The sequence below is a fragment of the Chiloscyllium plagiosum genome, unplaced genomic scaffold (genome assembly GCF_037043375.1).
Source record: "Chiloscyllium plagiosum isolate Xiang-an unplaced genomic scaffold, Cpla_swu_hap1 HiC_scaffold_34, whole genome shotgun sequence".
NCBI classification, from domain to species: Eukaryota; Metazoa; Chordata; class Chondrichthyes; order Orectolobiformes; family Hemiscylliidae; genus Chiloscyllium; species Chiloscyllium plagiosum.
Window position 1 is genome coordinate 10210623 of NW_028270172.1, and position 13064 is coordinate 10223686.

The following is a 13064-nucleotide window of genomic DNA, read 5'->3' on the forward strand; positions in this document are numbered from 1 at the left end:
TCCCAACCCAATCTAGTCCCACCTGTCAGAACCCAGATCATACTCCTCCAAACCCTTCCTATTCATATGCCCATCCAAATGCCTCTTAAATGTTGCAATCTTACTAGCCTCCACCACTTCCTCTGGCAGCTCATTCCATACACGTACCACCCACTGTGTGAAAACGTTGCCCCTTAGGTCTCTTTTATATCTTTCCCCTCTCACCCTAAACCTATGCCCTCTAGTTCTGGACTCCCCGACCGCAGGGAAAAGACTTTGCCTATTTATCCTATCCATGCCCCTCATAATTTTGTAAACCTCTATAAGGTCACCCCTCAGCCTCTGACGCTCCAGGGAAAACAGCCCCAGCCTGTTCAGCATCTCCCTATAGCTCAAATCCTCCAACCCTGGCAACATCCTTGTAGCTCTTTCAAGTTTCACAACATCTTTCCGATAGGAAGGAGACCAATACTTCTTAAATGTTATGAGGATTTCTTTCCTCTACCACCCTTACAGACAGTGAGTTCCAGATGCCCACCAACCTCTGGGTGAAATTGTTCTCTCTCAGATCTCCTCTGAATGTCCTGCCCATCGGCTTAAATCTACCCCCCACCCCCCTCCCTAGTCACTGATCCTTCCATCAACAGGGAAGGTTTCTTCTTGTCCACCCTATCCACGCCCCTCTTAATTGTACACCTCTCAATCATGTCCTCTCTCAACTTCCTCTATTCTAAGGAAGACAACCCCAGTGAGTCCAATCTCTCTTTGTCCCTGAAATTCTCCATCCCAGGCAACATCTTAGTGAACCCTCTAGATGCTGGAAATTTGAAATAGAAAATGCAAAATAGTGCCCCCTCTGATCACTAGCTAAAAGGCTAACTCTTTTTCTCCTTCCACGGCTGTTGCCTGACCTGCTGGATATTCTCTGCATTTTAAAATCAGAAGAAATAGGAGCAGGAGTGGGCCATTCAGCCCTTTGAGCCTATCCCACTATTCTGTATGATCATGGCTGATCTGATTGTGGCCTGCCTCCATTTTCCTCTCTGTCCATGCCCAACCCCACCATGACCCCTGATTTCATTCTCCATCTAAAGCTCGTCTAACTCAACCTTGAATATATTCAATGACTCAACCTTTACCATCCTCCTCAGAGAAATCCAAGAGTTACTGACCCCCAGAAAATAAACTTTTCCCTCATGAATGGTAGACCCCTTTATTTTGAAACTGTGTTCCCTCGTCCTCCATGGGGTGAGACATCCTCTCAAGCACCTGCCCTGTCAAGCCCTTTCGGAATCTTACACATTTTTAAAAGGTCACCTCTTCTCATTCTAAATTCCGATGAGTATCGGCCGAACTTGCTCAGCCTTTTTTCGCAACACGTCTCCTTCATTTCAAGTATCAGTCAAGTAAACCTTCTCTGATCTGTTCCAATGCAGACATATCCTTCCTTCTGTAAGGAGATGAAAACCATACATGGATAAACCACAAGACGTAGTAGGAGAGGTGGGACATTCAACCCACCAAATCAACTCCATCATTCATGACTGATCTGATAATCCCCAACTCAACTTATTTGCCTTTTCCCCACAGTTGTTGATTCCCTGGCTGACTGATTTAAAATCTGTTTAGCTCAGCCTCGAATATATAATGACCCATCCTCGAGAGCTTTCTGCGGTAAAGAATTCCACAGATACACTACATTCGGAGAGAAAAACATTCTCCTTATCTCTGTCTTAAATAGGTGACCCCTTGCTCTGAGATTTTGCCCTCTGGCCTTAGACACTCCCACAAGGGGAAGTTAACTTTTCCACAGTCAGTTTTCTGTTTTATTTTCTAATTAACTTTTGTGGAAGCTTGCTGTTGACAACTTTACCATTGCACTGTTGTAGTCAAACTATCTTACAAGATAACTGAGACACAGATTGCCCCTTGTGATGCCAGTGAGTCTGTGCTCAAGGTTGATTATTAAATCCTTTTTCCCACCTATTTCTCTCAAGTGTCAGTCTCTGGTGTATGAATTTGGCAGAGGACTGTCTAGCTGAAAATCCAGGGAATGAAACATCCAATATGTCTGTTCTCCTTCATTTATAACAGTGCTAAAACTTCACCATATATTTCTAAACCAAGCTGCAACTTCTTGGACATAAAGCATTTTCTCTCTTTTTTAAATAAAGGAGACTTTGGAGTTTCTCGCCTCCTGATGGGCTCATGTGACCTGGCAACAACTTTCACTGGAACACCTTACTATATGAGTCCAGAGGTCCTCAGTCACCAGGGTTACAATTCCAAGTCTGACATATGGTGAGTGGGTAGTTGGTGTGTACTGATGGAATTAGTTTCCAGGCTGGCAGGATTTGACAATGTATGTCTACATTTACATTAGTCCTACTTTCATTTAGCCTATCATTTCACTGAGATTAACCTGGCGAAGGAAGGTTCATTTATTTTGTTAACCTGTTCACAAACCATTCCTTGTTCAACAGGGACTCTATCTCGAGGGTCAGGTGAAGGCTGGTTTCTTGTCTGAAATTGTATGATAGAGGTATGTAAGGATCTCCAGGCAATTCAGCCCCTATACTTTGTCTTGAGACACTCTTGATCTTTTCCCTTCCCACAATGACAAGTCTTTAACTAGAAACTCAATGCATTACACCATTCTGTAGTCAAATATGTCAGGGCTTCAAAATACTGCATTTCCCTCCCAACTGGAATGGTTAGTGCATTAAAGGTGCATTATATAGAGCATTATCACTTTGGAATTTTAACCTTGAATTGTAATAAGATAGATAAGTGGTTTCCGTTCAGAGAAGTCTTTTTTTTTAAGAAGTCATAAATTCATTTTGGAACAGTGAACTAGTGATGTAAAATACAGCATTTCCAAGAAGGCATGCAACTTCTGTTAGGGTGCCCAGCAGGATATCTGTGGTGTTAATTGAGGAAGTGTTTAGATAGTTGAAATTTTGTGACATTCGGAGAGAACAGACCAGAAGAATGTTAGGTTAGAATAATGTTGAAGTTCGGATCAGTTTCATGCTGACAGAAGGGTTTTAGTTTGTAAATCTCCAATCCATGAGAGATTATGTAGAGGTTTTCAAGCTGTGGGGGATCTGTTAGAAGTTTATATAATTATGAATGAATGGATAGGGTGGATAAAGTGAGGTCTGCAGATGCTGGAGATCAGAGCTGGAAATGTGTTGCAGGAAAAGCGCAGCAGGTCAGGCAGCATCCAGGGAACAGGAGAATCGACGTTTCGGGCATAAGCCCTTCTTCAGGAATGGGGAAAGTTTGTCCAGCAGGCTAAGATAAAAGGTAGGGAGGAGGGACTAGGGGGAGGGGCGTCGGAAATGTGATAGGTGGAAAGAGGTCAAGGTGAGGGTGATAGGTCAGACTGGGGTGGGGCGGAGAGGTTGGGAAGAAGATTGCAGGTTAGGAAGGCGGTGCTGAATTCGATGGATTCGATGGATAGGGTGGATAGTCATACAGTAATAGTCATACAGCACAGAAACTGACCCTTCAGCCCAATTCGTCCATGCCGACCAAGGTTCCTAAACTGAACTACTCCCATTTGCCTGGATTTGGCCCACATCCCTCTAAACCTTTCCTATCCATGTACCAGTCCAAATATCTTTTAAATTTTGCAATTGTACCCGTCTCTACCATTTTCTCCGGCAGTTCATTCCATATGTGCACCACCCTCTACATGAAAAAATTGCCCCTCAGGTCCCTTTGAAATCTTTTCCCTCTTACCTTTAAACCAAAGGGTCAAAGGGCCTGTTCCTGTGATGTACTGTTATGTAATCTATGTTCTGTGTTCTGTCAAAACTGAAAGTAGGTTAGGTCATTAGAACCAGAAATACGTGTTTATGCCATTAGACTCAAGAGTCAGTTAAGTAAAAAATACAGTTAAGCTGAAGTGACCCTTCACTGGGATTCATTATCTGTAAAGGATATTGCTGGGAAATAGGTTGAAATATTGTTTAATAAAAGTAAAATGCATTTGATGCTAGAAATCTGATTTAAAATAGAAACACAGCAGGTCTGGCGGCATCTGTGGTGGAGAAGGGAACAGTTAATGTTTTGAGTCAGATATGACTGTTCTTCTGAACTGAAGGAGGGGTGAAAATGATGGTTTTATGGTGTTGGCAAAGTGGGAGGATGAGGGAAGGGGCCAGAAGCAAAAGACACAGGGTAGGGAATGTCTAAGCAAAATGGAGGACAGTGTTCATGCTCTGAAGTGGTTCAGCTCAATGTTGAGACCTGAAGGCTGTAAAGCAAAACTTTGCATTGCAGTTTCTGTTAAAATCTTTCTCTACTGTCATATATATCTTTATTTGTTTGTTCTTTTCATGTAATAAACTTGTGCTCTTTTTTTAAAGAACAATGGCTGCCTTGTGTGAATATGCTCAGTGACTAAGCACCACAGTTAGCAGCTACACAAATTAACCTTATGGTCTATCAAGCCAATTTTCATTCTGGTATCTAACTTGTCCAATATTACGACCAGTTGTGATCATAATAACATTAGCTCTCTAATATTAGAAATACTAAAGCTATTGTCCTTGGGCCCCCACTAAACATTCTGCAACTATGTCATTAATTCCATTTTCTCCCCTTGGTCTTGTTGAAGGTTATATTGTAACTTCACTTCGGCATCACCTCTGGTAAACATTACTGTGTAAGGCAGTTAGGACATGAAAGGGTTGACTGATATTGCGATATAAGCTCTGCCTATCAGGGTATAAAGGATTGTCTCTAGGAGGAGGTAACCAGCACTGTGTGAGAATCTTTCAGCAGTAGTAATGGAAGCTGACTCTTAAGTTGAGTCTGATGTCTCACAAGATAAAGTCGTGTTTCTTTGACATAATGCAATTGGCCATTACGTACTATGTAATAAACCTGATCATCATGTTTGAGCCTATGTGTGGCTGTCCTTTCCCACATCTGTAGTTTGGACTAATACCAGCTAATACCAGCTAATACCAACTACGATTGGTGGTGGTGAAGTTCACAAAGCTTCTCAGTCCCAGCATTATAATAATAACGATCCATAGTGTTTTCCCAACCTGAAAAGTACAAACTCCTGTGTTCATCTCCTAAGTACTCATCTCCATTCATTTCTGAAAATCTCTCTCAACATTCCCATCATGTTGATTTTGGCTGTGAGCTCTCCAGTATTCTCTTTCCTAACTTCACCACACTGTTGTCTGCAAACCCGACAACACTTCCTAAATCATTCTGTCCATTTATCTCTGTCTGTCTCTCCTTAGCAACCACCTCTTTCACCAGTTCCTCAGTCAACTTTCCAAAGGTCTTCAATCCTCAGCAGACAGTAGTACAGCTTGAGGGACAGGGCTGCTAGTCAGTCAAGGTGATGGGTTTGTGATGTTCAGAAGGGACTTCTAGCTTTGTAACTCAGTGACAGTAAGGGAACAGTGATTGGGGAAGGGGTCAAGTGAGGCTGCTGTGGGACTTGCAATGGATCTTTCAGTTGGTGGTGTTTGCATGTGAATGCTGCCCTGGGGATTGTTGGAGGGGGACACAAGGGAAGTCGAAAGTTTCAAAGGTGTTGGCAAAGGCGCATCACTGCTCTGAGCTCACCCAGACTTTGTACCTGGCGCACTGTGTGCATTTTTGGCTTGCTTATCTGAGGAAGGATGTTCTGGCTCTGGAGGAGTTGCAAAGAAGGATTTCCAGACTGATTCCTAAGATGGCAGGATAGACATACGAAGAGATACTGGATTGGTTAGGACTATATTCACCAGGGTTTAGAAGAATCGGAGGAGAGGTGGGTGGTGAATGGCTCTCATAGAAAATTCCAACAGAATTAGACAGGGTAAACCATCACAGGAAGGATGTTCCTGATGATCAGGCAGCCCAGAACCAGCCGTCACAATCTGAGGTTATGGATTAGTCCATTTCAGGCTGAAATGAGAAGAACCATCTTCACCCAGAGAGTGGGGAGCGTGTGGAATTCTCTGCCAAAGAAAGCAGTTAAGGCCAAAACACTGAATGTTTTCAAGAAGGAGTTAGATATAGTTTTTGGGGCTAAAGGGATCAAAGGGTATGGGGAGAAAATGAGAATAGGGACTGAGTTAAATGATGAGGCATGATCATATTGAATAGAGGAGCTGGCTTGAAGGGCCGAACGGCCTACTCCAGCTGCTTTTTCAATACTTCTGTGTCTTTTGTCTTAGTGTTACCTATCTGTAAAATGAAAGCAAAACTCATTGCAAAACCATTTTAGCATCACTATTTTGAGCTTAAATTGTTTGGCACTCTATTTACTACTTTTCAGTGTAATGAATTGAGGAATTATAAAGTGCTTTCACATTGCAAGAGAAGTTCTGCCCCTTTTCATCCTCCCCTCTTGTTCTCATTTCACCTATTACATATTTCTATATAGCTTTTATGAAACTACTCCCACTACTGCTTTTTATGTTTTATAAAATGCAGATTGGAATGAATCCAAATGTCTGGTTCCTGACTCTGTTTTGAAATTCCAGCTGCAGAATCTCTGGGTCATGAGCCTGCGTGTTGAATTACCAAGCCAGTAACATTCCCACTGTGCATCTGCTCCCACACCAATATGTACACAGCAAGCTCTCACAAGTAGCACTGAGATACCATGCAGATAATCCAGTCTTAGTCAGGATGGCTGTGGACTAAATATCAAGAGGAATCTCTCTCTCTTGCTCGCCCTGTGAAAGTGCCAGTAATGGTTCTTTTATACCTACCTGAGATAGCAGGTAATGTCTTTGCTTGCTGTTCTCTTGTTCATTTTTCATCAATGAGGCATTTTATCCTCATCCGATATATAAATGCAAACTATTGTCCTTCAGTAAATTTGTAATTGACATGGACATTAATCCCTTCATCTGCATGGAATATGAGAACTAATTAATAGGATGCACTTTGAATTCAGTGTAATGCAATTAAACAATTAGATACAATTTATATAAACAGGATAGAATATGTATCTGTTGTAACCTTAGTTCCTTGGGAATGTTAGTAGATCAGTGAATGGGTTAAGACAACCAGAACAAATCCCTCATTACATAAATATTATGGATTGCATCGTTTACACAGAGCTCTGTGCTGCAACAGTTACAGTTGTAATTGATATCAGTTCTTCCTGAGGCTTGCTTCATGCTTTAACGAGTTGCAAAGCCTTGGGATTCTGGCTCCGTTAGTGAATCGTGAGGATGACACAAGTAATTGCAAATGGCTCTAGATAAGTGAAGTGATATGCGGGTAAAATGTTGGGGTTTAATCTGAGAAACTGAATTTATCCTCTACAGGAAGAATAGAAAAGCTGCTTATTATTTAAATGGAGATGGACTGCAGAATGTTGCTGTAGATAGGGATCTGCGTGTTTTTGTACATGAATCACAAAATATCAGCAAGTTATAATGAGTTATAAAGAAAGGCTGGAACTTTTTTCACTGGAGTGTACGAGGTTGAGAGGTGACCTTATAGAAGTCTATAAAATGATGAGGGGTATGGATAGGGTTAATGGTAGGTGTCTTTTCCTTAGGGTGAGGGATTTCAAGACTAGGGCTACATTTTTAAGGTGAGAGATTTAAAGACAAGAGGGGCAAGTTTTTTATACAGAGGGTGGTTCGCATATGGAATGAACTTCCTGAGGAAGTGGCAAATATGGTACAATTACAATATTTAAATGACACTTGGATAAGTATATGAATAGGAAAAGTTGGGAGGGATTTGGGCCAATAGCAGGCAAGTGGGTCTAGTTTAGTTTGGGATTATGTTCGGCATGGATAGGTTGGACCAAAGAGTCTACTTCCATGCTAATCATGATAGCAAAATGGAATGTTGACCTTTATTGCAAAGGATGGACTATAAAGGTAGGGAAGTCTTGCTATGCTATACAGGCATTAGGGAGGCCATATCTAGAATGCTGTGTTCAATTTTCATTAACGTATGTAAGAAGAGACATACTTTCTTTTTAGAATCAGTTTAGAATGTGCTCGCTCAGCTGGGATGAAGGTATTGTCTGATCTTATAGAAACATGTAAGATTCTGAGGGGATTTGACAGGGTAGATGCTGAGAGGATACTTTCCCGCACTGGAGTACATAGAACTAAGAAGCAATTTCAAGAAAACAGGTCTCCAATTGAAGGTGGAGATGAAGAGGTATTTCTTTTCTCAGAGGAATGTTACCATTTTGAATTCTCTACCCCAGAGAGCAATGATAGCTGTGTGATCAAAAATGTATAAAAGTAAAAAGGTTTCTTTTTAATATCAGAAAGTCAATTTGGAAGAGTGACTTGGATACATCAGTTCCAAGAAAAGGTATGATGACAGTCAAGTGTTTGGCAGAACCCCTGTAGTACAAAATGAATAAAATGTTTATATTGTTGTTTTATGATAGGTAGAGTAAGCACATTAAGGCATTAGTTTAGTTTTGATTTCAGAAACGAAGCTTCCCAGTTTTAGTTCAGAAGGTAGAAATAGTTTGTTTTAACTGGGGAATCAAGTCAGTTCAGGGGAACCAGTCACCTCAGCAGAAATGGCTTCTAGTCTGAAGCTTCCAAACCAGGAGAGTTTGGTAGAACTGAGAAGGTTGAGGCCATCTGAATTGTGAAAGCCTCCTGTCAGAAGGCCTGGAAAAGAACCATACAAAGCAATCTCAACAGTCCAAAAAGAAAAAAAAATTGTAAGATGTCAGTTCACTACAGGTGGCATGGTGGCTCAGTGGTTAGCACTGCTGCCTCACCAGGACCAGGGTCCCAGGTTCGAATCCAGCCTCAGGCGACTGTCTGTGTGGAGTTTGCATGTTCTCCATGGGACTGCGTGGGTTTCTTCTGGGTGCTCCGGTTTCCTCTCAGTCCAAAGATATGCAGGTCAGGTGAATTGGCCATGCTAAATTGCCCATAGTGTTAAGTGTATTAGTCAGAGGGAAATGGGTTTGGATGGGTTACACTTCGGAGGGTCGGTGTGGACATGTTGGGCCGAAGGGCCTGTTTCCACACTGTAGAGAATCTGATCTAAAGTTGAGATAGATTTGATATTTCCCTGGGATTGAATCCCTGTTGGGCGAAGTTGGGGAAACAGACTGAAATTTTGTGTTGGTATGTACCTCTAGTTTTGTTTGTTTTTTTTAACTTCTTTTGTGTAATAAACTTATGTTCTATTGTTAAAGAATACCTGCAGCCTCATGTGAACACATTCCAGTGACCAACTGCTGAATTGAAAAAAAATCTATCAAGCTAGGTTTCATGCTGGAATTTGACTAGAAAAACATTCACTCCCTCCACCATTAATGCCCAGTAGCAGCAGTATGTACTATCTACAAAATGCACAACAGAAATTAACCAAAGATCCTTTGTTAGCATCTTCTACACCCGCGGCTGCTTCCATCTACTCAGTAAAACTCTGTAAAAGTACGCAGAGGGCATATCAATCTGACTCAACATTGGGACACAGACAGACTTCATGACTGTTGTTAGAAAAGTTGAGCTATCTTGAGAACGTAATTTAAAAGAAGTTCTGGGATTTACATTTCAAAGAACAGAAACCAGCATATCCCATTCTAAAAGATGAAAGATTTAATCTAAGATTGTTTAATGTATGACACTGGACTGGACTCCTTTGGGTATAAATTCTGTGATCATGATCTTATTCTCCCCAGCCACCTGATGGATTGGCACTCTGAAAGCTAGTGCTTCCAAATAAACCTGTTGGACCATAACCTGGTGTTGTGTGACTTTTAACTTTATCCACCCCAGTCCAACACCAGCTCCTCCAGGTCATTGCTTCCATCTAGGTTGATAAGGGTAGCAAATACATGGGATCAACACCACCACCTGCGAGTTTCTATCCAAAGTACGCACTATCCTGACATGGAAATGTAGCAGTGTTTCTTTTTCACTATTGCTGGATTGGAATCCCAGAATTCCCTCTCAAATGGCATTCTGGGTCTGCCTATTGCACATGGACTGCAGTGGCTAGAGAAGGCAGCTCACTACCACCTTCTGAAGGGATGGACAATAAATGTTGCCCTAGCCAGTGTCGCCCACATCCCATGCGTGGATTGAAAAATAACTTGTCCAGCATTACCTTCAGCTGGGATCATATCAGCTGGCTGACTGAGTATATTCAAACCTGCGTTTGACAAATGTTTAGTTGACCAATTAGGTGTAGACAGGTAGAGGTGGAGGCAGGAAGAAATCAGAATACCCATGATTTCATTGAATGTAGACCAGGCTCAAGGGGCTGAATAGCCTACTCCATCTTCTATTTCTTATGCAAAGATAAGGGAGTGTTCCCTGACTTTGATCACTCAAAATGGAAAGTTGTGCTGAGCATAAAAAAAATCAAGGAATCTTATCTGTTACATCCAACTCATAAACAGCTAGAAATAAAAGTGAAGACAGGAAACAAAGCAAGTCTTTTTTGTGACTAGTATGTGCAAATATGTTTAAATTATTCCATTCAAATCAAATTGATAAAAGATTCCAATATTACTGATTAATATTTAATCGTTTTACATGAATATTACTTTCTGACTGAGAAAACAAAATGCAATAAAGTCTTTATATTTTATTTCTTTTTCAAGATGTAGGGACAGATGCATTTGCTATTTTCTCCATGAATTGTATATTAAAAAAAGTGTTGGATATATTTTCATATAGCTAGCATTTCTTTTAAAGGTGGTTCAGCAGCATTTCTACCTTTTTAAAAATAATGTTCCAGTATTCAGACTGTACTCATTTGCAACCTGACAGTGCTGGACAGTAACCTGCATGGATTGACTCAGTATTGGGCTTGAATGGATCAGTGGTGCTGGAAGAGCACAGCAATTCAGGCAGCATCCGAGGACAGGCAAAATCGACGTTTCGGGCAAAAGCCCTTCATCAGGAATAAAGGCAGAGAGCCTGAAGTGTGGAGAGATAAGCTAGAGGAGGGTGGGGGTGGGGAGAGAGTAGCATAGAGTACAATAGGTCAGTGGGGGAGGAGATGAAGGTGATAGGTCAGGGAGGAGAGGGTGGAGTGGATAGGTGGAAAAGGAGCTGGGCAGGTCGGACAAGTCCGGACAGGTCAGGGGATCGAGTTTCTGGAGGTTAGAAGCTAGGATGAGGTGGGGGAAGGGGAAATGAGGAAACTGTTGAAATCCACATTGATGCCCTGGGGTTGAAGTGTTCCGAGGCGGAAGATGAGGCGTTCTTCCTCCAGGCGTCTGGTGGTGAGGGAGCGGCGGTGGAGGAGGCCCAGCACCTCCATATCCTCGGCAGAGTGGGAGGGGGAGTTGAAATGTTGAGCCACTGGGCGATTTGGTTGATTGGTGCGGGTGTCTCGGAGATGTTCCCTAAAGCACTCTGCTAGGAGGCGCCCAGTCTCCCCAATGTAGAGGAGACCGCATCGGGAGCAACGGATACAATAGATGATATTAGTGGATGTGCAGGTAAAACTTTGATGGATGTGGAAAGCTCCTTTGGGGCCTTGGATAGAAGTGAGGGAGGAGGTGTGGGCGCAGGTTTTTCAGTTCCTGCGGTGGCAGGGGAAAGTGCCAGGATGGGAGGGTGGGTCGTAGGGGGGCGTGGACCTGACCAGGTAGTCACGGAGGGAACGGTCTTTGCGGAAGGCGGAGAGGGGTGGGGAGGGAAATATATCCCTGGTGGTGGGGTCTGTTTGGAGGTGGCGGAAATGTCGGCGGATGATTTGGTTTATGCGAAGGTTGGTAGGGTGGAAGGTGAGCACCAGGGGCGTTCTGTCCTTGTTGCGGTTGGAGGGGTTGGGTCTGAGGGCGGAGGTGCGGGATGTGGATGAGATGCGTTGGAGGGCATCTTTAACCACGTGGGAAGGGAAATTGCGGTCTCTAAAGAAGGAGGCCATCTGGTGTGTTCTATGGTGGAACCGCTCCTCCTGGGAGCAGATACGGCGGAGGCGGAGGAATTGGGAATACGGGATGGCATTTTTGCAAGAGGTAGGGTGGGAAGAGGTGTAATCCAGGTAGCTGTGGGAGTCGGTGGGTTTGTAGAAGATGTCAGTGTCAAGTCGGTCGTCACTGATGGAGATGGAGAGGTCCAGGAAGGGGAGGGAGGTGTCAGAGATGGTCCAGGTAAATTTAAGGTCAGGGTGGAATGTGTTGGTGAAGTTGATGAATTGCTCAACCTCCTCGCGGGAGCACGAGGTGGCGCCAATGCAGTCATCAATGTAGCGGAGGAAGAGGTAGGGAGTGGTGCCGGTGTAATTACGGAAGATCAACTGCTCCACGTAGCCAACGAAGAGACAGGGATAGCTGGGGCCCATACGTGTGCCCATGGCTACCCCTTTGGTCTGGAGGAAGTGGGAGGATTCAAAGGAGAAATTGTTAAGGGTGAGGACCAGTTCGGCCAAACGAATGAGAGTGTCGGTGGAGGGGTACTGTTGGGAACGTCTGGAGAGGAAAAAACGGAGGGCTTGGAGGCCCTGGTCATGGCGGATGGAGGTGTAGAGGGATTGGATATCCATGGTGAAGATGAGGTGTTGGGGGCCGGGGAAACGGAAGTCTTGGAGGAGGTGGAGGGCGTGGGTGGTGTCTCGAACGTATGTGGGGAGTTCCTGGACTAGGGGGGATAGGACAGTGTCGAGGTAGGTAGAGATGAGTTCAGTTTTTACCTCATTGGGCTTGAATGGTCCTGCTCTCTCTCTCTCTTCATGTTCCTGTGCTCTCCCTGTGCTCCTGAATAGGTAAACTGCAGAATGCAAAACAGGCACACTTACCTCCCTGAAATTCATAAGTAATTACTTATTTTCTGAAAGGCATACTTAAAATAATTATATAGTAATATAATTTAGATTGGAGTCTGATACAACAATGATTATCCTTTTTAACATAAAACATTGGGCATGGATATTCTGGGATTGAAGAATCCAACAGACATTTAATACGACCAAATATCATGTACAAGCATTGCATTTCTCAGGCATATAAGTGTCTGGGCTAATATTAGGTCAGTAGTTCCAGCAAAGAAGAATGTTTTCAATAGCACTTCACGTGATTGTAGAGTAATATGGAGCTTGAGAATTTTATATCAATATGTCCTATACCATGATACAATGGCGATGTCATGAGCATGTCT

The 13064-nt window shown here is 43.1% G+C and overlaps 1 protein-coding gene across 1 annotated transcript in view; it reads left to right on the forward strand.

Annotated features, from left to right (window-relative positions):
* Window positions 1-13064, forward strand: part of nek11 (NIMA-related kinase 11) — a 298330-nt gene that overhangs the window by 109786 nt on the left and 175480 nt on the right. Inside the window, exon 7 of the mRNA XM_087978482.1 lies at window positions 2154-2280. Within this exon, the coding sequence (XP_087834608.1) occupies window positions 2154-2280 (127 nt within the window). The remainder of the gene's footprint in view (window positions 1-2153; window positions 2281-13064) is intronic.